Below are 23,476 nucleotides of genomic sequence, written 5' to 3' on the forward strand. Positions count from 1 at the left end.
CAGTCGACCTCGGTTTCAAACTGTTTTTCGCGGAGAACTTTTGAACGGGTAGAAAAACTTAACTCACGTGTTTGTATTCTTAATTCTGAAATAACTACGCGTCCTCAGATACCCCAATTGAAGACTTTTTTATAATTTTCTGAAGGACCCATATGGGTGCACTTAAAATTCCCTACTAAATTCGTTCAAAAAAATTTACCATCACAGCCACCCATATCTGATATTCCGATCCCTTTTTTGCTTCCCTGTGTCGCTTTCGACGAAGCAACCCCGGTAATTTTGACACTTCGTTCAGTGTCAAAACTCATGTTCCACGCAGGTTCCACTGGGTTCCACGCTAGTTTGACACTGACCGAAGTGTCAAACTGCCGTGTGTTAGAAAGGGAAAGAAATTATTTCCCTCTCATACATATCATACTTGTAAACCTGTACAATGATCCGGACAGAGATAACATTTTTCTTTTCCGCTTTCGGATTATTGTTCTCGAGATTAATACGCGTCTTTTGATACCTCACTCGAAAATTTTGGCCCAAATTTCGGTGGGTACCATAAACTGCACTACTACCAAAAACACAAAAACATATTTATTCAATTTCCATTATCTTACAGAAAATCTGCGGAACGGCAAACGCTAATACAGGTTTTGGAGCATCTGCCAACTGAAAAACAACCGCAAGCAAAAGTACACCTGCAAAAGCTACGCAATATAGTCCAAGAATGTATGGGATACGAAGAGCAGCCACAGGTGGTGGAGCATGCTACACTTTTCCTGTTCTGGCTGTTGGTAGAACAACGTGTCGTGACTGTAGCATCGAAAATGCGTGTACGCGGAATGTTTGGAAGTATTTTCGAAACAAAGTTCACAAAAATACACCAATGTGTGGCTGCGGTACGTGAGCTCCTGGAAGATTTCCAATTGGACGCGCTCAAACAATGGAACCGTAAAACTAATCGTGATGCGCATGACAAAAAGAGTTGGGGAACAAATATACGTATACGTCTGAAAGGACCACTCTTATTGGACTTACAACAATTACAAGATCTAGCACCCAACGCACAATTGAAAAAAAATGCTGCTGTGAACTTCAATATGCAATGGAACAACGAAGAAGAACAACATCGCAATGCTGAAAATGAAAGTGAATTGTCGCAGCTGCTGGAACTCTCGGCAACGTCGGGTGATCCTAAACTTGTAGCCAAAGTAAGCGAACAACTAAGCTCAAAACGCACTAATAACGAATTGCAAAATGAACTGATCGAACTTTTAGGTTTCGAACGTTTCAATTTAATTGGGACACTGCTCGAGCAACGCACCACTATTTCCGCAGTGCTAGAGAAGCACGAAAAGCGTGAACAGCAACTTTTGCAACTTAACAAAATGGCTAAACAACGCAATACAAACATCAATGAAATGCGTCCAACTGTAGCCAGCCAAAACTGTTGTTGTGCAGTCAGCATTAGAAAAAGAGCTAAGCAAACAAAATCGTCGTGACGAAAAGAAATTGAATCGCATGTTACAAAGTAAGAATCGCCCACATGATGATGCAGATGAAGATGCGACTATGGCGCGCGAGCTCAATCCAATACAATTACGCCTCCAACAACAACGTAAATTACTTGAAAATGTGCAACAGCAGCCAGTCTTAAAGTCCACACAACGCTTGCAAGAAATGCGTACAGCAGCCAGTTATCATAGCAACACAGTGCAATATCCATACGTTTTTGATAGTCAATAAAATGCTAAAAAACATGCTGGTTTCATCGGTGGAAATCGCATACATTTGCCCGAAAATGCAGAACGCATTGATAATAAGCAATATGAAGAGGTGAAAATACCAGCCAATGAACCGCCAACATTAAGTATTGGTAATAATCGTATACAAATTTCTGAACTTGATGATATTGGTAAAATGGCATTTGAAAATTGTTCGCAATTGAATCGCATACAGTCAGTTGTGTATCCGGTTGCATATCACAGCAATGAGAATATGTTGGTTTGTGCTCCGACTGGCGCTGGTAAAACCAATGTTGCTATGCTTGCTATGGTTCATACGATTCGTGCACATCTTGAAGATGGTGTCATTAATCGTGATCAATTCAAAATAGTTTATATTGCTCCAATGAAAGCTTTAGCTTCTGAAATGGTGCAAAATTTCGGAAAACGTTTAAAGTCTTTGAATATTGTCGTGAGAGAATTGACAGGCGATATGCAGTTGTCTAAAACGGAAATGACACAAACACAAGTTTTAGTTACTACGCCGGAGAAATGGGATGTTGTAACGAGGAAAGGTGAGAGAACGTTTTTTTTTTAATTCGAAATCAACATAAGACAGCCTACAAAGTTTTTGTGATTGTAGCAGCATAAGTGTGACAAGGTTAATTTAAATTTAGGTACATTCCATGATTGAATCATGGGTACATTCGATTATTGAATACAAAAACAAAAACATAAACAGCAATATATTGGCACACTGATATTTGTGAGTGTACCGAGCCTGTAGTAACAGTATAGGAGTATTACATACCTATATGTCATTTATTTATATCTTTATGGAATCAGTTTAATAAAAAAATACCGCATATAGCTTTTTTCTTAACCGCAAAAACACTCACCGACGGTTTTACGGATATGAACAGCTTTTTTTAAAAAGGAGTTTTTTGACCCCTCGAACTATAGTCGACTCTTACGGCAGACATTGATTGTAGGAACATTCGTAGCCCTAGACCAGCTGGGTCAGCACATATAGAATTTCCATTTAAATTTTGGCAGAAACTTGCCCGAGCCCTCCGCTCTGTTATATTCTTCATTTGCCCCCGAATCGGTGGCATAGCAGAATAGTTGAGGTAAACATAATGATATATGGATGGAGCAGAAAGGCAGGAAAAGGGTAGGGACATGTAGAAATATAGCTAGTAGCAGCTGGCTAATAAAGAGGGGGTGAAGAGGAAAATATGAAAACATCATAAATTGTTTAGCGGTGGGGAGATCACTCTCAGCTCAGCCGTAGTCACCCGTCACTTACCCCCAGAGCGACGACGTCTCTCCCGTTGCACTTCAGAATACTGCAGTTAAACAGTAATGGATCTCTGGAGGCGGTCTCGAGTTTATCATACACCACTCAGTGCAATACCATATATTTGATCCAGACATCGGCCGCAGGGACAGTGTCCTGGAACGTTAAGGCATACTTTCCGGTCAGGCCATGTAAATTTAGAAATCATCATCCTGGCACCTGTTGCCCCAGTGGATACTGCCCTGACATCAGCGCACTACTCACTGGCGATAATCGCATTATCGTAGGCGATTTCAATGCCCACCAAAATCTGTGGCATTCCAACACACAGGCGGATAGCAGGGGCGAGATGTTGGCGAACCAAATAGAAGAAACGACGTTCTGCACGATAAACGGAGACGCCCCCACTCGAATGGTAGGAAGCTGTACAGTTCGCCAGATATATCAATCGTGAGCGCAGGACTCGTAAACTGCGTCAAACTGGCAGCCGATGGTAACGTTGGCATCCGACCACCTACCCATACTCATTTCGCTCGTGCGATCTGCCGGCTCCATCACTACTGAAAAACGCACTTTCATCAATTTTAAAAAAGAAAAGTGGGAAGATTTCAATACTCATACTGACAATCGTTTTGCTGCCCTCCCTATCCCGACTGATGGCCGTCAGGGGAAGCGTCCTTTCCGCTGGTAGAATCCCGAAAATCCGGCCACATTTTTCTGCGGAGGCCGCAACTCTAGCGAGAAAACGTGACCTTATAAAACAGCACGACCCCGGCGACCCCAAATAAGGGATATAAATCAACGCATCAGATTGCTGGTAGATAAACACAAGCGGGCGAAATGGGAGGAGCACTGAAAGAATTGTAACCTCTCTGCCGGTGGAGGTAAGCTATGGTCCACCGTAAAGTCCCTATCGAACCCGACCAATTATAATCGCAAAATTTCCATCGCCTTTGGCGATAAAGTGTTGTGGGATGCGAAAAAATGTGCGGGCGCTTTCTGCCGACAATATGTAATGCATTCTACCCCAGACGGCGGGCCAAAAGACGCGTATACAAGCATGAACACAGCGCGTCCCCAATTACCATCACCGCCAAAGAGGTTGAAGATGCCATCGTTCATGCTAAACCATCTAAAGCAGTAGGCCCACACGGCATAGCCATGCCCATGCTTAAAAAACTAGGCAAAGAGGGATTTAATTATCTAGCGCATATCTTCGACCTGTCGTTGTTGTTGTTGTTGTAGCAATAAGGATATTCCCTGAAGGCCTTGGGGAGTGATCGATGTTGATGGTCCTTTGTCGGATGCAGATCCGGTACGTTCCAGTACCAAGCCCGACCATCTCGGGAACGATTTGTATTGACCACATGCGACCTTGGGCATTCTCGCCCTCCTACCCTCTAGATCCATGGGGAGTTCAGGGTCGCTAGAGCTTCGGCTGTTAATGATACAGGATTTGCCACCGATAGGTGAGGTTGACAAGTGGGTTTGGAGAAGCTATATATTGCGCTGGCAACCTTAAGGGTTGCGCTACACACCCCTTGAATCTGGTATTTTAGTCGCCTCTTACTACAGGAATACCTCCCCGGGTATATTCTGACCAATTGTATGTCAATTTGTATGACAAAATGTCAAAATGAAATGGAAACAAACAAATGGCATCTCAAAATGTAAACGTCACTTAGAACTTACATAGAAAATCAAAATTCAACAGACTTCTAAGTCAAGTTAAGTGTTGCCAAGTTTTCAGTAATCAGTAACATGCAATGTTCATTTAACAGAACTGTAAGTGACAGTTCCGAAGTCAAGTCAAGTCTATGCTAAGTATCAGTAATGGAGCCTTTACGTTCGGTCGGTAAGTTCGCTGTCTATTTGACACATGGCGGAACGATACAAGGTGGCAGCATGGGACAGCTGACTATAAACTTTTTTTATATGATATGATACATCAACTTCCGGCGTAGTACGATTTTGACATTTGTCCATCGAATTTACAAAAACAAAGTACATGGAATTTTTATTTATGTTTGTAGGTATGGCACCATGCTGCCACCTTGTATCGTTCCGCCATGATTTGACAGTCAATTCAAAATGGACGACACCCAATTCAGCATCGCCATGATACCAAATTCAGCGCACCATTAAATATTATAGGGACTTTTGGTGAACGGAACATTCGGGCTGCTGAGAACGTGAAAATTTTCATTTATTTCAGTTCCTTCTTCAACTGTCAGCGAGCCATACGAACAAATTAAAGAAAAGGGGAATGGCGCAAACTGTTAATAGAGCGCGTGGAGATTGAATTAATCTATAAATTTCAATAAAGCAATGGATATATACATTTTAATAAAGGTTGAGTGGCTTAAAAGTGCTCCGCACGAAGGAAGTATCAATAACAACAACTTTGAAATAATAAAACAATCAAGTGTAATGTGAAGTGCAAAAAAAAGCTTTGATAAAACGCAAGATGGAAAAAAATATATGAATGAAAAAATCCAAATGTGTTAAAAGTGAACAGAGATTTCTATTCATTTATGGATTTCTAGTTAAGTGACGTTGCCACAGCGTTTAAGCAGAAAGTGTATAAGTGAAGAAAAGGTGGAATAAGAGCAAAGTAAGAAAAATTAAATACACAAAACTTGAATATACATATACATATACACATACAAGATAAAGAAGCAAATTTAAAGTGCATAGTGCGAAAGCGAAAAGAACGTAATGAACCGACGAATGGTATGTGATGGAGGAAGAGCTGAAAAGACGAAAAGTGTAAAGTGTATGTGAGAAGAATGGAAACGTTGAAAAAAAAAACAACAATAGTGGAAAAAAAATTTGGAAACAAAAGTTAATACCTAATTTTCATAAATTTACAACAAATACAGCAGCCATAACAACAACTATGAAAACCACCATTGAAGCGACGACCGAAAACTACTGCGCGCCGCTTTTGCTGCGTTAGACGTCGCGACTGCAGCATTGTTGTAAAAGTAAAAAGTTGATAGCAGTCTGCCAAGTACATACAAAATTTAGCCTGACTGAACACAAAAGACGAAAAGGTAGAATTTGAAAAAATTTTGTATATGCAAGCAGGGATTTGGTAAAATGAAAGAGAAGCGAAAATTTATATATTTATAAAGTAGCAGCAAGAAGAAACAGGCGGATAGCTAGAGACACGAGGAGTTGAAGCATATTACATAGCATATCAGCAAATAACTAAGCTGATTTCTTTTCATTTATTCATTTCTATTAAATATTTTAATACAAGTTTTAAATGTGACCAATTCTTGTGTGTGAGTGTGGGGGGAAATACGAGCAATAAATTTAAATAAAAAACACGATAAAATGTAGTTCATGATGCATGATCGGTTGCGGGTGGGAAGCGTAGGCGTTTGTGGATGTTGGTTATACAACAATTGATAAAGTTATAAAAAAAAAAAAAGTGATGGTGACTAGGCATGTGACTGTATGTGCGAAATGGAGATTGGGTACGTTTTTTATTTGTTTAATATTAATTCAATTAATTAGAGAAAAATCACACATTATGTAAGCAAAACTATTTCTAAAAGCAACATAAACGCGTGTAAAATCAAAATTATAGTAACGAGTGACTGGGTAAGAAGTAATTCATGGAACCATGTAATTGAATGCGAAATCTAGGCGTTTTCTTGCTTCGTGCTTTTTGACACGGCAAATTGATGACGTGCGCGCTGATAATAAATAGAAGAATGTCGATAAAGCAATAGAGAAATAATGTGAATTAACTAAAAAATAAAATTAAAACATCTGACAGCATAAGAGGGAAAAAATGAGAATTCAGAAAACTTGTATTGTAAAATATATTATAAAATAAAGGAATTAATAAAAATAAATTAAGCAAAAACTTTAAGAACCAAAATATTTAAGTAATTATTAAAAAAAACTATTCCTACGGTTTCACATTAAAGAATATTTAAAATTAATTATTCGAATAAACAAATAAATATGTAAATATAAAATGCGCTAAAAATAAAAAAAATTTAAACATTTTATTTTGTTGACAATTACATACAAGACAAACTTGTTTACCAACAACAATATCAAAATCAACTTAACATTGTTGTGCCAACAGCAAAAAAAAATAACTTTATTGCTTAATGAAAATCTATAATTCGCGTGAAAGCGTGAGAAAGCTTACACATACGCCGCTAATTAGCTGTTTTAAAAACGCCAGCGAGTAATAGAAAAAAATTAAAACCCGAACGCGGTCATCAAACTGTGGACTTAAACCTGACAAGGTGTGTATAAATATTTAAATTGCATAGCGCATAGACAAAGTAAAAAATAAAATAAATCCTTAATTTGGTTGCTGCTATTCTCACAGATAGCTTATAGGAAATTATCTCAATAAGGTGCACACAACTGTAGAATTTTTTTGTTTTATTTTGACTATGACAATGCAGATAAATTTTTATACCCAGCGTGTACTTATACACAAGGGTATTATAGCTTTGATTGGATAACAGTAGTACTAAATCGCCCACTTTTACGATATCGAAAATTTTGAAAAAATAGAAAAAAATCCGGGTAATTGTTTACTATAGCTCACAACTGCTAAAACTCGGTGTCAAAAGATGCGTTTTGAATCCAGGACTACGAATCCGAAAGCGGAAATTAAAAATTTTATTCCTATCAAAAGATATTTCCAAAAAACCGAAAAAAACTCCAGAGCGCTCCGAAACCGGGGGTGGGATCCATACTTTCTGCGCTTATAAAAAATTAGCCTGGGTGGCTACAACACCGGTTTGGAGCCAAAACTATATACGCGCAAAACACTTTTTTGTGGGTACTACAAAATCATCAACATTACAATAACCACATGAAAATTATCAATTTTGTTTGCAAATATCTCCGGAAAGAAAAAAATTTCGATTTTCGCTTTCTGTTTCGGGTTCCTGGGTACAAAGCGCGTCTTTTGGCCGATATTTTTGGACGAGTTTTAGCAGTTATGATCTAAAGTAAAGAATTATCAAAATGCAACACTTCTATACCAAAGACGAATAAGATCACGACATTAATTACATATTTAAGTTGATTTTTTAGGAGGTTTTCCTTCCCACTTAAAAAAAAATCGATTTCGAAAATTCTAAAAAAAAAAAATGCTAAGAGGGTAGCCAAATTATGACCAACTGGGTCTTCTGCCTTTAAGTAAGCCTTCTATAAGACAAGGATTGGTAATTCTATACGAAAGCATTACAATGTTAATAAATGCCCAAAAATATATAGAGAGGGGTATCAGAAGACGCGTTTTGGATCCAGCATCGCGGATCCGAAACGTCTATCAAAAGGTATTAACGAAAAACTGAAAAATGACCACGTGTGCTCCGAAAGGGGGGGGGGGGGGTTGGGAACCATAGATTTTTACGCAGAACACATTTCTGCATTGGCGGCCTTTTGTTGCGCTTATAAAAAATTACCCTAAGTGGGTCCAACACCGGTTTGGAGACCAAAACTATATACGCGCAGAACACTTGTGCTCACCATTTTTTATGTGGATACAACAAAATCATCAAAATTACAACAACCACATCAAAATTTTCTATGTAATTTGCAAGTAACTCTTGACATACCCAACATTTTTGACCTCCGTTTTCGGATTGGGGATCCTGGATCTAAAACGCGTTTTTTTTTTTATTTTTGTACGTGTATTAAAGTTCTCATGTTGTCGTATAGAATTACCCGAAAGTTCTGTGAAGTTGACACATACATGTGCGAGTAATTAAAAAAACCATATCTAATTCCTTCTTATATTGCCCTACAATATTCTTTATTGCCAATGAAACACAAGTAGACAGGTTACAAATTATGCAAAACAAAGCTATGAGATTTATATTGAAAGTGAGGTACGACACTTCCATAAAGAGTATGCTTGATGCACTAAACTGGTTGAGTGTGAAGCAGTTGATATTTTACCATAGTATGAAATTTGTATTTTATATCAAGCATGGTAAATTACCAGCCTACCTAAGTGAAAAACTTGTTTATGTGAATGAAACCCCTTCTTACATAATCAGGGAAAATAATAATTTTAGATTACCTCTTCTCAAAACAGAAATGGAAAAGCAAAATATATTTTACAAAGGCCTGAAATGTTTTAATGAACTACCTAAGCATGTTAAAAATTGTGAAAACTTAAACACCTTCAAAAAAAGTTTATTAGAATGTTGCAAAACCCTCCAATAAGATAAAATATTTTGTATCTGTATTTCATGTTACTGATCTTTCAGCGTACATGGCAATCCAAATAGACACAGAGGAACCTTATGCATCAGGTCAAATACATATATCGCTCGCAATCAAATTGGGAAAGAATTCCTGAAAATATCGTCCCAGACAAACAGTTGGAGTGTTCATGTGAATCACGTATATTCCTACAACAATGATATATTATAATTAATTATGTTTACAAAAAAGCTGGTACAGGGAGGATTGAAAACACGTCCTTTCCAACCGTCCGGTAAGAGTGGCTCAGCCCCCAGCGGGTAAGGGGGTCAGAATATACCCGCGGTAGGTATGCCTGTCGTAAGAGGCGACTAAAATACCAGATTCAATGGGTGTGTAGCGCAACCCTTAAGGTTGCCAGCTCAATATATAGCTTCTCTAAACCCAATTGTCAACCTCACCTATCCGCGGCGAATCCTGTTTCACTAACAGACGAGGCTCTGGCGACCCCAAGCTCCTCATGGAACTTGAGGGTGGGGAGGGAGGGGATGGCCTGAAGGTTTAATGTGGCCAAATAAATCGTTCCAGAGATGGTCGGGCTAGCACCTTAATGGTGCTGTGGTACCGGATCTCTATCCGGCAAAGGACCATCACATCGATAACACTCCCCAAAGCCTTCGTGGAGCAACCTTATCGCTACAACAACAACAAAAACAGTGGATCTTTCCCCAGCGGGCTAGGGGGTCAGAATATACCCGCGGTATGTATGCCTGTCGTAAGAGGCGACTAAAATACCAGGGGGCCTACTCTGTATTGCGATGCGAAAGAAAAAATACGCGAAATCGCAAAATCGGTACTCTGTATCTTGAAATTCGCATGTATATTTTGACTTTCGCATTCACATTTTGCCCATTCGCAATTTTTCTCCCCTTTCGCATTGCCGGCACTCTGTAAAGCGAAAGCGAATGTCAAACAGCATTCATTTTCGCATTTTTCTTGCTACAAGTAAAGGCATTCGCATTGTTCAAATATGTAAGTATTAATTGATGATTTTATAAATTGATATCTTTATATTCATTTAAAAATATATAGGACAACTCAAAAAACAAAACAAACACAAAAGCAACACACAGCAATTTGTAATCCTAGTTGACTTAAAATACATAAATAAATAACAATTAAATCGAAACCACTTTTTTATAAAGCATTTCTATTGGAAATCATGTCATTTTTTATTTGTTCTCTGATACAACTAGCAATATTTCCCATTCTATGATTTTCCACATTTTCTGTATTTATCACGTTCACTTCTTCCAGTTCAATTTCTGAACTGGGAGGATTTCTTCATTTAAATCAATCCTTTCTTCATTTAAATCGTTCCATAATGCTACAGAATCCTTTTTTTAATTTGTTCAACAAAAATTAATCGTTTGCCGAAATTGTAATCGCCTTGTTTCTTTTGTTCTCTTTCTTTGAGTTTGGTCAGTGATGCATACTCGAGCAAAAAATTAGCGAAAAATAAAAAAGCGACATTGTTAGCGATGCGATAGCGCTACAGAGTTCCAATTACCTTTCGCATCGCAATTTATTTTCGCATCGCACTGCCTTTCGCATCGCAATACAGAGTAAGCCCCCAGATTCAAGGGGCTGTGTAGCGCAACCTTTCAGGTTGCCAGCACAATATATAGCTTCTCCAAACCCAATTGTCAACCTCACCTATCCGCGGCGAATCCTGTTTCCTAACAGACGAGGCTCTGGCGACCCCGAGCTCCTCATGGAACTTAGGGGTGGGGAGGGAGGGAATGGCCTGAAGGTTTAATGTGGCCACATAAATCGTTCCCGAGATGGTCGGGCTAGCACCTTAATGGTGCTGTGGTACCGGAGCGTACCGGATCTGTATCCGGCAAAGGACCAACACATCGATAACACTCCCCAAAGCCTTCGGGGAGCAACCTTATCGCTACAACAACAACACCAGTGGCTCATTCTGCCGAGCTGCTAGCTTTTGGGTTGACCGGAATCAAATGCATTCCGACAGCATAAATAATAAAACTGTGTAATCATACGTCTTGGAGTAGGGCAGGATTGAGAACACGTCCTTCCAACCTCCCAATGAGATAGATAGATAGATTGATATTTATTATTAATATGTTTACATATTTTTTAATTTCACAATAAATTTTAAATATCACAAATTCATTTTCAATTCACAGACGTGTATGATATATATATATATTAAGTAATAAAAAGTAAAAAGTAATAAAAAGTATTTTAGCCTCGAATAAGATCTATACATAGCCGTTTAAAATTCATAATATTATTCTCTCCTTTGATATAATCAGGTAACGAGTTAAATATGTTAAGGCCCTTATATAATAATGTGTTTTGGGCTGCAGTAGTCCGCTGTAATCCTAGTCGAAAGTCATTCGCATTCCGCACAGCATATTGGTGTGTATCTCTAACATACTGAATGCAACTTGTTAAATACATCGGCGCCCTGTTCTGTTTAATTTTAAAAATCATTATTAGTGTATTGAGCATCAGTTTTTGCTCAATATTTAGCCATTTCAATGTTTCAAGCATGTGACTTATTGGGGTGTATTTGTGGCATTTTATTATTGATCTCATACATTTGTTTTGTAATTTCTGTATTCTTCCTATTTGTGATTGGTTACAAGATGTGTACAGAATTGTGGAACAGTATTCAAAATGTGGCTTTATGATTGTATTGTATATTTTTATTGCTGTTAAAGTGTCTAATTTATTTCGTATTCTTCTAAAGAAGTAAATTTTTTTTGCAGCTTTTTTACACAAATAGTCCACGTGATTGTTAAATTTGAGCTCATTGTCTATTATTACACCTAAGTATTTCATATTGGTTACTTGCTCATTACTAGTATTATTTATCACTAAATTTATTTCGCTATTTGTATTCATCACCATTACTTTTGTTTTCTGTTCATTCAATTTGAGCCTATTCATTTTAAGCCATTTCATAATTTCATCTATATCACATTCTAACTTTCGTTTACATTCTTCCACTGTTTCTGCTTCTGTATATACCAATGTATCGTCTACATACATTACCACTTTGGATTTTGATATCACTTTTTCTATATCACTTATGTAAATTATAAACAGAATTGCTCCCAGAAGAGATCCTTGGGGCACCCCTGTATTCACATATGAAAAACTTGATTTTGTGGATTTTATTTTTGTTTGCTGTCTACGATTTGTAAGGTAGTCCTTAAACCAAAGTAGCTCTTTTCCTCTTATTCCATACATATACAGCTTTTTTATTAGAATACCTCTGTCTATTGTTTCAAATGCTCTTTTAAAATCAAGAAATAGAGCTGCTATTATTGTTTTTCGTGGACGCTTCTTCCACTCACTTACGACGAAGTTTATTGCACTTTCACATGAATGATTCTTACGAAATCCGGACTGGTTTAGAGACAGTATATTATTAGTTTCTAGGTACGTTTGTAGTTGATTTTTCACAACACTTCATTATTTTTTCAAATATCTTAAGAGTATTTATTGGACGAAACTCTTCACATTTTTACCTCTCTGAAGTTGGCAAGACAACTTTTACGTGGAAAAAAATTACCTATTGGGAAAATTGCCGTGAATTTGCCGTAATTTATCCGTGAAACAAAAAATTTGCCGTGGCCATATTTTAGAAAATACAGGGTGGCACGCCAACTTCACGTGAAGTTAGCGTGCCACCCTCAGAAAACCACCTTAGAGACCAGCTAGGAAAATAATTCTTGCACACGAATTTGCCGTAAATTTGCCGTAGGTAAGTGGCATATTATATAATTTCGAGAAAATAAAATTTAACTTTTTTTTATGGTGCACCGCCAACTTCTCGTGAAGTTAGCGTGCCACTTTTCGAAAACCACCTCAGACACCAGTTAGGAAAATAATTCTTGCACGTGAATTTGCCTTAAATTTGCCGTGAATTATCCGTGAAACAAAAAAATTTGCCGCGGCCACGCTTTAGAAAATACAGGGTGGCACGCTAACTTCACCTGAAGTTCAGAAAACCACCTTAGAGGCCAGCTAGAAAAATAATTCTTGCACACGAATTTGCCGTAAATTTGCCGTAGATAAGTGGCATATTTTATAAATTCGAAAAAAAAAAATTTCAAATTTTTTTTATGGTGCACCGCCAACTTCACGTGAAGTTAGCGTGCCACCCTCAGAACACCACCTTAGAGGCCAGCTAGGAAAATAATTCTTGCACACGAATTTGCCGTAAATTTGCCGTAGATAAGTGGCATATTTTATAAATTCGAAAAAAAAAAAATTCAAATTTTTTTTATGGTGCACCGCCAACTTCACGTGAAATTAGCGTGCCACCCTCAGAAAACCACCTTAGAAGCCAGCTAAGAAAATAATTTTTTTTTTCGAATTTATAAAATATGCCAATTCTCTACGGCAAATTTACGGCAAATTCGTGTGCAAGAATTATTTTCTTAGCTGGCTTCTAAGGTGGTTTTCTGAGGGTGGCACGCTAATTTCACGTGAAGTTGGCGGTGCACCATAAAAAAAATTTGAATTTTTTTTTTTCGAATTTATAAAATAACCAATTCTCTACGGCAAATTTACGGCAAATTCGTGTGCAAGAATTATTTTCTTAGCTGGCTTCTAAGGTGGTTTTCTGAGGGTGGCACGCTAACTTCACGTGAAGTTGGCGGTGCACCATAAAAAAAATTTGAATTTTTTTTTTTTCGAATTTATAAAATATGCCACTTATCTACGACAAATTCGTGTGCAAGAATTATTTTCCTAGCTGGCCTCTAAGGTGGTGTTCTGAGGGTGGCACGCTAACTTCACGTGAAGTTGGCGGTGCACCATAAAAAAAATTTGAAATTTTTTTTTTTCGAATTTATAAAATATGCCACTTATCTACGGCAAATTTACGGCAAATTCGTGTGCAAGAATTATTTTTCTAGCTGGCCTCTAAGTTGGTTTTCTGAGGGTGGCACGCTAACTTCACCTGAAGTTGGCGTGCCACCCTGTATTTTCTAAAGCGTGGCCGCGGCAAATTTTTTTGTTTCACGGATAATTCACGGCAAATTTAAGGCAAATTCACGTGCAAGAATTATTTTCCTAACTGGTGTCTGAGGTGGTTTTCGAAAAGTGGCACGCTAACTTCACGAGAAGTTGACGGTGCACCATAAAAAAAGTTAAATTTTATTTTCTCGAAATTATATAATATGCCACTTACCTACGGCAAATTTACGGCAAATTCGTGTGCAAGAATTATTTTCCTAGCTGGTCTCTAAGGTGGTTTTCTGAGGGTGGCACGCTAACTTCACGTGAAGTTGGCGTGCCACCCTGTATTTTCTAAAATATGGCCACGGCAAATTTTTTTGTTTCACGGATAAATTACGGATAATTCACGGCAATTTCCCCAATAGGTAATTTTTTTCCACGTAAAAGTTGTCTTGCCAACTTCAGAGAGGTCACATTTTTTTGTTTTAGCGATTTTTTCAACTGGCACTACCAATGAGACCTTCCATTCATTTGGGAATACTCCGCTTATTAATGAATGGTTTATTAACTTTGTTAAGAAAGGCCCAAGCACATTCCAGTTGTCCAAAATGATCTTTGGGCTCACATTATTCCAATCCTTTTTGTTCTTAAGTTTTTTACAAATTGCCTTTAGTTCGCAAATTTGTATTTCTTTAAAATGAAAGGTTTCAGGACAATGATCAATATTGTTAATATATATTTCTTTATCAATTGAATGATCTATTAATTCTATGCTCTCAATGAAGTATTTATTGATCTTATCAGCTATTTCATTTTCATCACTTATTTCTTCGTTTTTATAAATTATAGAGCTTATTTCGTTTACATCTTTGCTAAGTATTACATTTTTAAGTATTCCCCACATTTCTTTTTGATTTGTTGCGCTATTGATTTTTAGCTTAAAGTATTTATTTTTTGCCTTTATTATCTCTTGTTTGTATGTTTTACATACACTTTTATAAATTAACCATGAATTGGTATCGTCCATTACTCTTGCAGCTTGGTATGCTCTAATTTTATTTATTTTTAGCTTCTTTAACGTTGAGTTAAACCATTTGTTGCGACTTTAGCTATTTCTAATCGTTCTACTTCTTGTATTAGCTACCACCAAATCTTGTATGCACTTTTCCAGAATAACAGTGTTTTCATTTACATCATATGCGTTACTATGTTATAGGTTTTTGTTTAAAAGCATTCTATTAAATTCACGCTGGTTGTAGTGGAATTGTTCAATTACTTTGTGCTTTGGTTTTATTACACTTTCGCGAGTAGGTTTTTCTATAACTATCGACTCATGATCTGATATTTTTAGAGAATTTTGCACTGTTACTCTCAGATTGTGTATATTCGTTAAAACATAATCATAGGTTTTAGAGTTTCTAGTTATTCTAGTACTCTCGTTCATTTTCTGCATTATACCGTTATCATTTGTTATTTTTTCTAATTCTCGCTTGTATAAACTATCTTTCGACCAGTCAATGTTAAAGTCGCCTGCTATTATAAAATCTTTACTTATTTCCGTTATTGTTTCCAGTTTATCTTGAAATGTGTTGCAAAATTCACGTTCCGAGCTATTTGGTGATCTATAAAGCCCCATGATGTACAGCTCGTTCTTATCAACGATGCATTTTATTGTTAATGTCCATATTTTCATATCACTGACTAGACAGTCCACAATATTCGCTTTAATTTCTTTATGCGTGTATATAATCACGCCACCTGTTCTTCGAGAGCTTGATACACACTGAAAACTATTGAAATTTTGTCGTTTTATTTCACTAAGTTCTATGTCTTCAGTTACATGAGTTTCCGATAGAATTATTATATCGTATTGATGCTCTTCTATAATGTGCTCTAACTCCGCTTTATTATTTATAAGTCCTTGTATATTTGCATAAAAAAGTATTATTGACTTTGATTGCTAGTAACCATTTTTTCTCCTTTTAGCTTCCAGTTTATTCACATATAGTGGGCAACTTTTACTAAATGTCACGTGATTAATGTCCACATCGATATTTAGTCTTTCTTTCGCACATATGCAGTTAATACATTTATTTATTAATTCTCGGTTGCAATCCCTTGAACTATGTTTTTCTAAACATTTCACACAGATTTCTTCATTTTTACATTGTGCGGCTTTGTGGTTGAATCCTCTACATTTATAGCACTGTTGTACCTCAAGGTCCTATTAAGGTGGCAGACACACTATAGCAAACAACAATAATATATATTAAATAATTTATACCTCATTTATTGGCAATTTAATACCGCAAAAAAAAATTTAAAGCTGCGTCCGGTTCCGAGAAACGGGAGTGTCTTCTAGCTTAAGACTCAAGCCAGCAGACACTTCGTGAAAACACGACCTACGACTTCCGAACGACTTGGATAATTGATATTACATTTATTGGCAATTTAGTACCGCAAAAAAAAATTTAAAGCTGCGTCCGGTTCCGAGAAACGGGAGTGTCTGCTAGCTTAAGACTCAAGCCAGCAGACACTTCGTGAAAACACGACCTACGACTTCCGAACGACTTGGATAATTGATATTACATTTATTGGCAATTTAGTACCGCAAAAAAAATTTTTAAGCTGCGTCCGGTTCCGAGAAACGGGAGTGTCTGCTAGCTTAAGACTCAAGCCAGCAGACACTTCGTGAAAACACGACCTACGACTTCCGAACGACTTGGATAATTGATATTACATTTATTGGCAATTTAGTACCGCAAAAAAAAATTTAAAGCTGCGTCCGGTTCCGAGAAACGGGAGTGTCTGCTAGCTTAAGACTCAAGCCAGCAGACACTTCGTGAAAACACGACCTACGACTTCCGAACGACTTGGATAATTGATATTACATTTATTGGCAATTTAGTACCGCAAAAAAAAATTTAAAGCTGCGTCCGGTTCCGAGAAACGGGAGTGTCTGCTAGCTTAAGACTCAAGCCAGCAGACACTTCGTGAAAACACGACCTACGACTTCCGAACGACTTGGATAATTGATATTACATTTATTGGCAATTTAGTACCGCAAAAAAAAATTTAAAGCTGCGTCCGGTTCCGAGAAACGGGAGTGTCTGCTAGCTTAAGACTCAAGCCAGCAGACACTTCGTGAAAACACGACCTACGACTTCCGAACGACTTGGATAATTGATATTACATTTCTTGGCAATTTAGTACCGCAAAAAAAAATTTAAAGCTGCGTCCGGTTCCGAGAAACGGGAGTGTCTGCTAGCTTAAGACTCAAGCCAGCAGACACTTCGTGAAAACACGACCTACGACTTCCGAACGACTTGGATAATTGATATTACATTTATTGGCAATTTAGTACCGCAAAAAAAAATTTAAAGCTGCGTCCGGTTCCGAGAAACGGGAGTGTCTGCTAGCTTAAGACTCAAGCCAGCAGACACTTCGTGAAAACACGACCTACGACTTCCGAACGACTTGGATAATTGATATTACATTTATTGGCAATTTAGTACCGCAAAAAAAATTTAAAGCTGCGTCCGGTTCCGAGAAACGGGAGTGTCTGCTAGCTTAAGACTCAAGCCAGCAGACACTTCTTGACAACACGACGTACAGCTCCATAACGACTACAATAATTTATACCTTATTGATTGCCTAAATGTTTCGTTGTCCTGAAAAATATTTTCACTATACCAAAAGGAAAAATTAAATTTTATATTTTGCCGACCCTAATAAATATAAATTATAACTTTCGAAAATCAGTGAGTTGCATGTTACTGATTACTCAAAACTTAGCAACACTTAACTTGACTTAGAAGTCTGCTGAATTTTGATTTTCTATGTAAGTTCTAAGTGACGTTTACATTTTGAGATGCCATTTATTTGTTTCCATTTCATTTTGACATACAGATTGACACTTATTGATTATGATGCCAGAGTGTATGCGCTAAGTGGAGTATAATCGGTGCTAAATTGCCAAGTTTACGCCAAGTCAAGTCAAGTCTATGCTAAGTATCAGTAATGGGCCCTTAAGTCTGAAGCCAGCAGACGCTTCGCGAAAACACGTATGAACATACATGCATACATACATATGTACACATGTACAATGTACATGTTACCGCGCATACAATGATTTAAGTAATGCGTAAATTTAGTTGCATCAATATGTTGATTGTTTTTGTGTTGATGATGTTCGCAACTATAACGGTTTATGAAATACATGTCGGTCTTCTTTCTTTCGAAAATCAGAGAAAAGTTTGTGCATATTTCGTATTTGTATTTTCCAGGGATGCACCTTAACGTTAAGCTAATCGTTTATCAAAAAATTTCCACCGTTTCCGTTGAAACACTTCGAAATATTATCGATAAAGAAATTATCAAGATAAATTGTATCTCGTTTTTAACCGAAACGAAAAGCTTTCGTTAACGTTAAAAACGTTAACGAAAACGTGATACTTTATGTTTGAATTATGCTGGCAATGCTATAGCCATGGTGAAGCCGTAAGGTGGCAACAACGAGCGCACATACACACACAAACTCTATGTAATTTGTTTGTGTAATTCGTTGGTGGTAATGTCAAAAATACTCTGAGAAATGTTCGTACTGTCAAAATTCATGAGAAAAGTTGCAATCAGCTTGGATAATGCTTTCACCTTTATTGACTCCGCCATCAATCAGCTTTGCCAGCATAGTTTGAAATTAATAATCAACATAAACGATTTGATTTCGTTTTGATATGGCAGAAAAAGAAACGAAATCATTTCGTTAATTTGACGATCTTAACGTTAATAAACGAAACGAAATGACTTCGTTTCGTTTATTAACGTTGATTATCGTAACGAAATGATATCGTTTCGTTGGTTAAGCATGCCTGGTATTTTCCCGCTTGCGCGTAGGATTTCTGATAACGGGCACATATGTGCTTTAGGGTGTGCCGAGAAAAACAACTTTTCAATTTCCATCCTCTCAAATGTTTCTATTTTATTAAAAACAAAAAACCCTCACCAAAGATGGGTCCTATAATTCCACTCTACAGGGTACGATATTTTTATTTTATTTTCCCATTTCGTTAACATGGGAACAACTATTTTTTGTCCAAACTTGAATTTACTCAACTTTTTACGAAAATCTTTTATGTGCCGTTTTGCCTAGTTTTGAGGTCTTTTACAGGTTACAAAAAGGTTTTATGATTTTTTTCTAATCATATCATTTGAAAACACTCTTAATGTATTGCGACCTTAATTACGAATTTATGTTATTATTATATTGTTTTAGTTATGTCTATGTGAATTTATGCTTTATCATTTCAATAGACTTTTTAAGTGTGAAATAACTGTTTACACAATTTCGTCAAAGAACACAACTTCAAATGGCCACGAATTTGGACAAAAATCGTAATTAAGATCTCAATATATTAAAGAGTGTTTATAAATGATATGATTAGAGAAAAAAATCATACAAATTGTTTGAAGCCTGTACAAGACCTTAAAACCCGGCGGGAAATCCGTTTTTCGGGTACCACTTAGGGTGGAATAATAGGACCAAACTTTGGTGAGGGTTTTATTTTTACATCAAATTGAAACATTTCAGAGGATAGAATTTGGACAAAATTTTTTTTCGAACCACCCTAATATGCAATTTTTCATATGTACCCATTAGCGCAGAAATCCTGCGCGCATGCCATTTGAAACATATCGAAATACAAACTTTTCTCTGATTTTCGAAAAATAGTAGAGCGAGATGTATTTTAGAAACCGTTATAGTAGCAAACATATCAGTTTGTGCTAACACATACACAATCAACATATTCATGCAACTAAATTTACTCATTACTCAAATCATTTGTAGTAAGTATGCTCGCTACCTTGAATGTATGTTCCAGCGTTGCCACTCGCGCAATTTTTTTTGTTCATAAAGTGTATCATTCTTGAAAAAATGTATCAATTCGTTTTAATAGATTGATACAAAGTTTTTGAGTCATTTCGTCTGAATTTTATATAATGTGTGAAACAAAATTCTGAAATTAATAATATTTAAAACAAAACATCACCGCACTATTTTGGCTAAACGGATCACACAACTGAATTTTATAAAATTTTACCAACGCTCAGTTTTAAATAAATGTCGCTGTTATAAAGGTTTTTCTATTTAACATATCGAAACGCGTTTATTTAAACGAAATTATTGTTTATACGTTTTTTAACAAACACTACTTATTTTAAACAAAACTAATACCAACAAAATTAGATTATGTAGAAGAAATACGGTTTATCTATATATATAATATAGATAGAAAGGAAAAAATAAATATCATTCTAAAATTTGATTTACTATAAAACTGCATATTCAAACATTTTTTAGAAATCTTACTGATAATTTGTAGTTCCCATGACAGGGACAGAGCTTCAATCTTCCAAAATAAAATGTATACATTTTAGCTTTTTTGTATATTTGTATCCACTCATTAAAAATGTATTCAAATGTATACAATTGTATCCAAATGGCAACCCTGGCATGCACATTGTACATATCTGTTTTCATATGTACGCACTAGGGTAGATCTCCTGCGATCTCGTGCTATTAGAAAATATTGTTTAGGACAACGAAAAATTTAGCCTGTCAAAATTGCAGGTTTTAATTTTAATGTTAAGAGGTGCATCATGCGAATCTAGTTTTCTCTTACAAATTACATGGGGAATTTTTATTCGATGTGTACCTACGCTTTAATGACGTTTACTTAATGATCCGGTCTTATAGCGTTTTCTTTTCTGGCAAAAGTGTTATGATTTTTGTACGCGGCGTAAGAGTTGTAAATATATTTTGTTCTATTCTAAAAAGCAGGTAACGCCTTTACGGGGTATTTCGTTCTTTTGTGTAATTGTTGCAGGCTTGCAACGCAAAAGCGTTACACTTTTACCCTGCAAAAAATGGCGGTGTGGCAGAACAACCCTGCTAAACCACCTGATCGTGGCAATTTATTTTCATAACTTCACAAATTTTTAGCGACGAAAATTTAAATGAAGGAAATAATTCTGTGTGCGTTTTTGAAAATCAGCTAATACACGGGGTAGCCATTTATGTTCTTTGCATGCACTATAAATGTTGAAAATTTTCTGAGGTAGGAGTAACTCTATTAAGGCTTTACCATTTACTTAGGAAAACTTTTATTTCAGAAAAGAAAACTCTATTATTCTCCTGGAATATATGGCAAAAGTGCGTAAGTTAGTCTTAAAATTTTTTTTTTAAATCAACACGGCTTCTCAGCTGCTTGAAACTCACACTTTTTTATACGAATGGGTATTGCTCATCATTTAAGACCCAGTGCAGGTACACTTCAAATAAAAAATCAAAACCTTCCCATATAATTTTGTATGGAGAAACTAAAATCGCGATGAGGCACTTCTTAACATAAAAATTAAAAGCTGCAATTTTTAAGGACCATTTTTTTCGTTGTTCTCAACAACATTTTTACTATACCAAAAGAAAAAATTTTACTTTTTATATCTGGCCCATCCCAAAGAACATAAATTATGAAATACATCTTGCTCTTCTTTACTCTTCATATACATCTACATTTGTGGTTAAAAAAACGCTTAGATAATGTTTAGGAGGTCCATCTAGCGGCAATTATTGAAGACTCGCAGCAGTGGTAAATAACTTGCTACAAAACGGGTTGTTCTGAATAGCGGAGGCACGCACCTCTGTTGGTCATAGTGTATCACCTATAGCTGAATCGGTTACAATTAATAGTGGACACACACCCTTTTTCGGTCATAGAAGTGGAGAATGACGCAGAGATAAAACGGAGAGACACATTTCAGTTGCAACTGAGTATAATGCATACCGCAATTTAGCAGTACTAATTTTAGGCGCAAAAATTTCATAATAGATAAAATTATACCTTAAGCAGTCCATATAATGTTTGAGTGCATATGTATGTATAAAAACACAGCTATAATGTGAAAATCATACTATTTAGAATTTCACTGCTATTTTCGTGTTCACAACTGTACATACATACATGTTAGCGCGCATACTTGCTACACTACTGTTGCCAATTTGGTCCGTTGGTTCCTTTTTTAAATTTTGGTCCTTTTTAGAAAGTAGCCACGACTTTGGTACTTTCCTTTCCTTTTCACTGAGGGCAAAATTCAAAATACTGCTCACAAAATTTGCCACACACTCGTTAACTCACATATAATTTTCAATTTACTTCAATGTAATTCTTAATATAAAAATTGCTCAGTCAACAAAATGTAACAGAACAATGACATTTCACCAACGAGATAATTTAGGCGAGGCATTAAAAAGAGATGTGTTGGATCCTTGGGCAAGCACATTGTCATTAAATTTGGTGAAAGACATAGGCTTATCCTAGAAATGTGGAAATGTTATACCTAAATAATTAACGTAGTATTTGTATACTTTTAATATTTCTTTTCTATTTATTAATTTAAACCAGGCATGCTTAACCAACGAAACGATATCATTTCGTTACGATAATCAACGTTAATAAACGAAACGAAGTCATTTCGTTTCGTTTATTAACGTTAAGATCGTCAAATTAACGAAATGATTTCGTTTCGTTTTCTGCCATATCAAAACGAAATCAAATCGTTTATGTTGATTATTAATTTCAAACTATGCTGGCAAAGCTGATTGATGGCGGAGTCATTAAAGGTGAAAGCATTATCCAAGCTGATTGCAACTTTTCTCATGAATTTTGACAGTACGAACATTTCTCAGAGTATTTTTGACATTACCACCAACGAATTACACAAACAAATTACATAGAGTTTGTGTGTGTATGTGCGCTCGTTGTTGCCACCTTACGGCTTCACCATGGCTATAGCATTGCCAGCACAATTCAAACATAAAGTATCACGTTTTCGTTAACGTTTTTAACGTTAACGAAAGCTTTTCGTTTCGGTTAAAAACGAGATACAATTTATCTTGATAATTTCTTTATCGATAATATTTCGAAGTGTTTCAACGGAAACGGTGGAAATTTTTTGATAAACGATTAGCTTAACGTTAAGGTGCATCCCTGATTTAAACTCAGCTGGTGGTATCTATTTTTTGTAGGAAACCAAGGAAAAATCCTAAATTTTTTATATTTCACAACGAAACGACACTCTAGTAAATTGCTGAATTGTTTGTATAACAATAAACTAAAAGAAAAATTTGGCCCTTTTTTGAGATTTGGTCCTTTTTTCGATGAATTTTGGTCCCAAATGAAAACATGATGTGGCAACCGTG

The 23,476-nt window shown here is 36.3% G+C and overlaps 2 protein-coding genes across 19 annotated transcripts in view; both read left to right on the forward strand.

Moving 5' to 3' along the window:
- The first annotated feature begins 417 nt into the window (after positions 1–417).
- The window catches only part of LOC137236610 (activating signal cointegrator 1 complex subunit 3-like), a 246,448-nt gene continuing 223,389 nt past the window's right edge, over positions 418–23,476 (forward strand). For 4 of the 5 annotated variants that reach the window (XR_010948516.1, XR_010948518.1, XR_010948517.1 and 1 more), the window contains exons 1-2: positions 418–540; positions 611–2,290. Coding sequence is in view for 1 of the 5 variants with exons in the window: in XM_067759419.1 (XP_067615520.1) it covers positions 723–1,493 (771 nt within the window). In the remaining 4 variants the exon portion in view is untranslated. Of the gene's footprint in view, positions 541–610; positions 2,594–23,476 lie in introns of those variants that run through there. The other variant, XM_067759419.1, reaches the window with a different exon arrangement.
- The window catches only part of gpp (grappa), a 276,164-nt gene continuing 257,866 nt past the window's right edge, over positions 5,179–23,476 (forward strand). For 3 of the 14 annotated variants that reach the window (XM_067759410.1, XM_067759411.1, XM_067759414.1), the window contains exon 1: positions 5,179–5,367. The gene's annotated coding sequence lies outside the window, so the exon portion shown is untranslated. Of the gene's footprint in view, positions 6,501–23,476 lie in introns of all 14 variants that reach the window. The other 11 variants (XM_067759399.1, XM_067759400.1, XM_067759402.1 and 8 more) reach the window with 6 other exon arrangements.

Source organism: Eurosta solidaginis, chromosome 1, assembly GCF_040869045.1.
Source record: "Eurosta solidaginis isolate ZX-2024a chromosome 1, ASM4086904v1, whole genome shotgun sequence".
Classification (NCBI taxonomy): domain Eukaryota; kingdom Metazoa; phylum Arthropoda; class Insecta; order Diptera; family Tephritidae; genus Eurosta; species Eurosta solidaginis.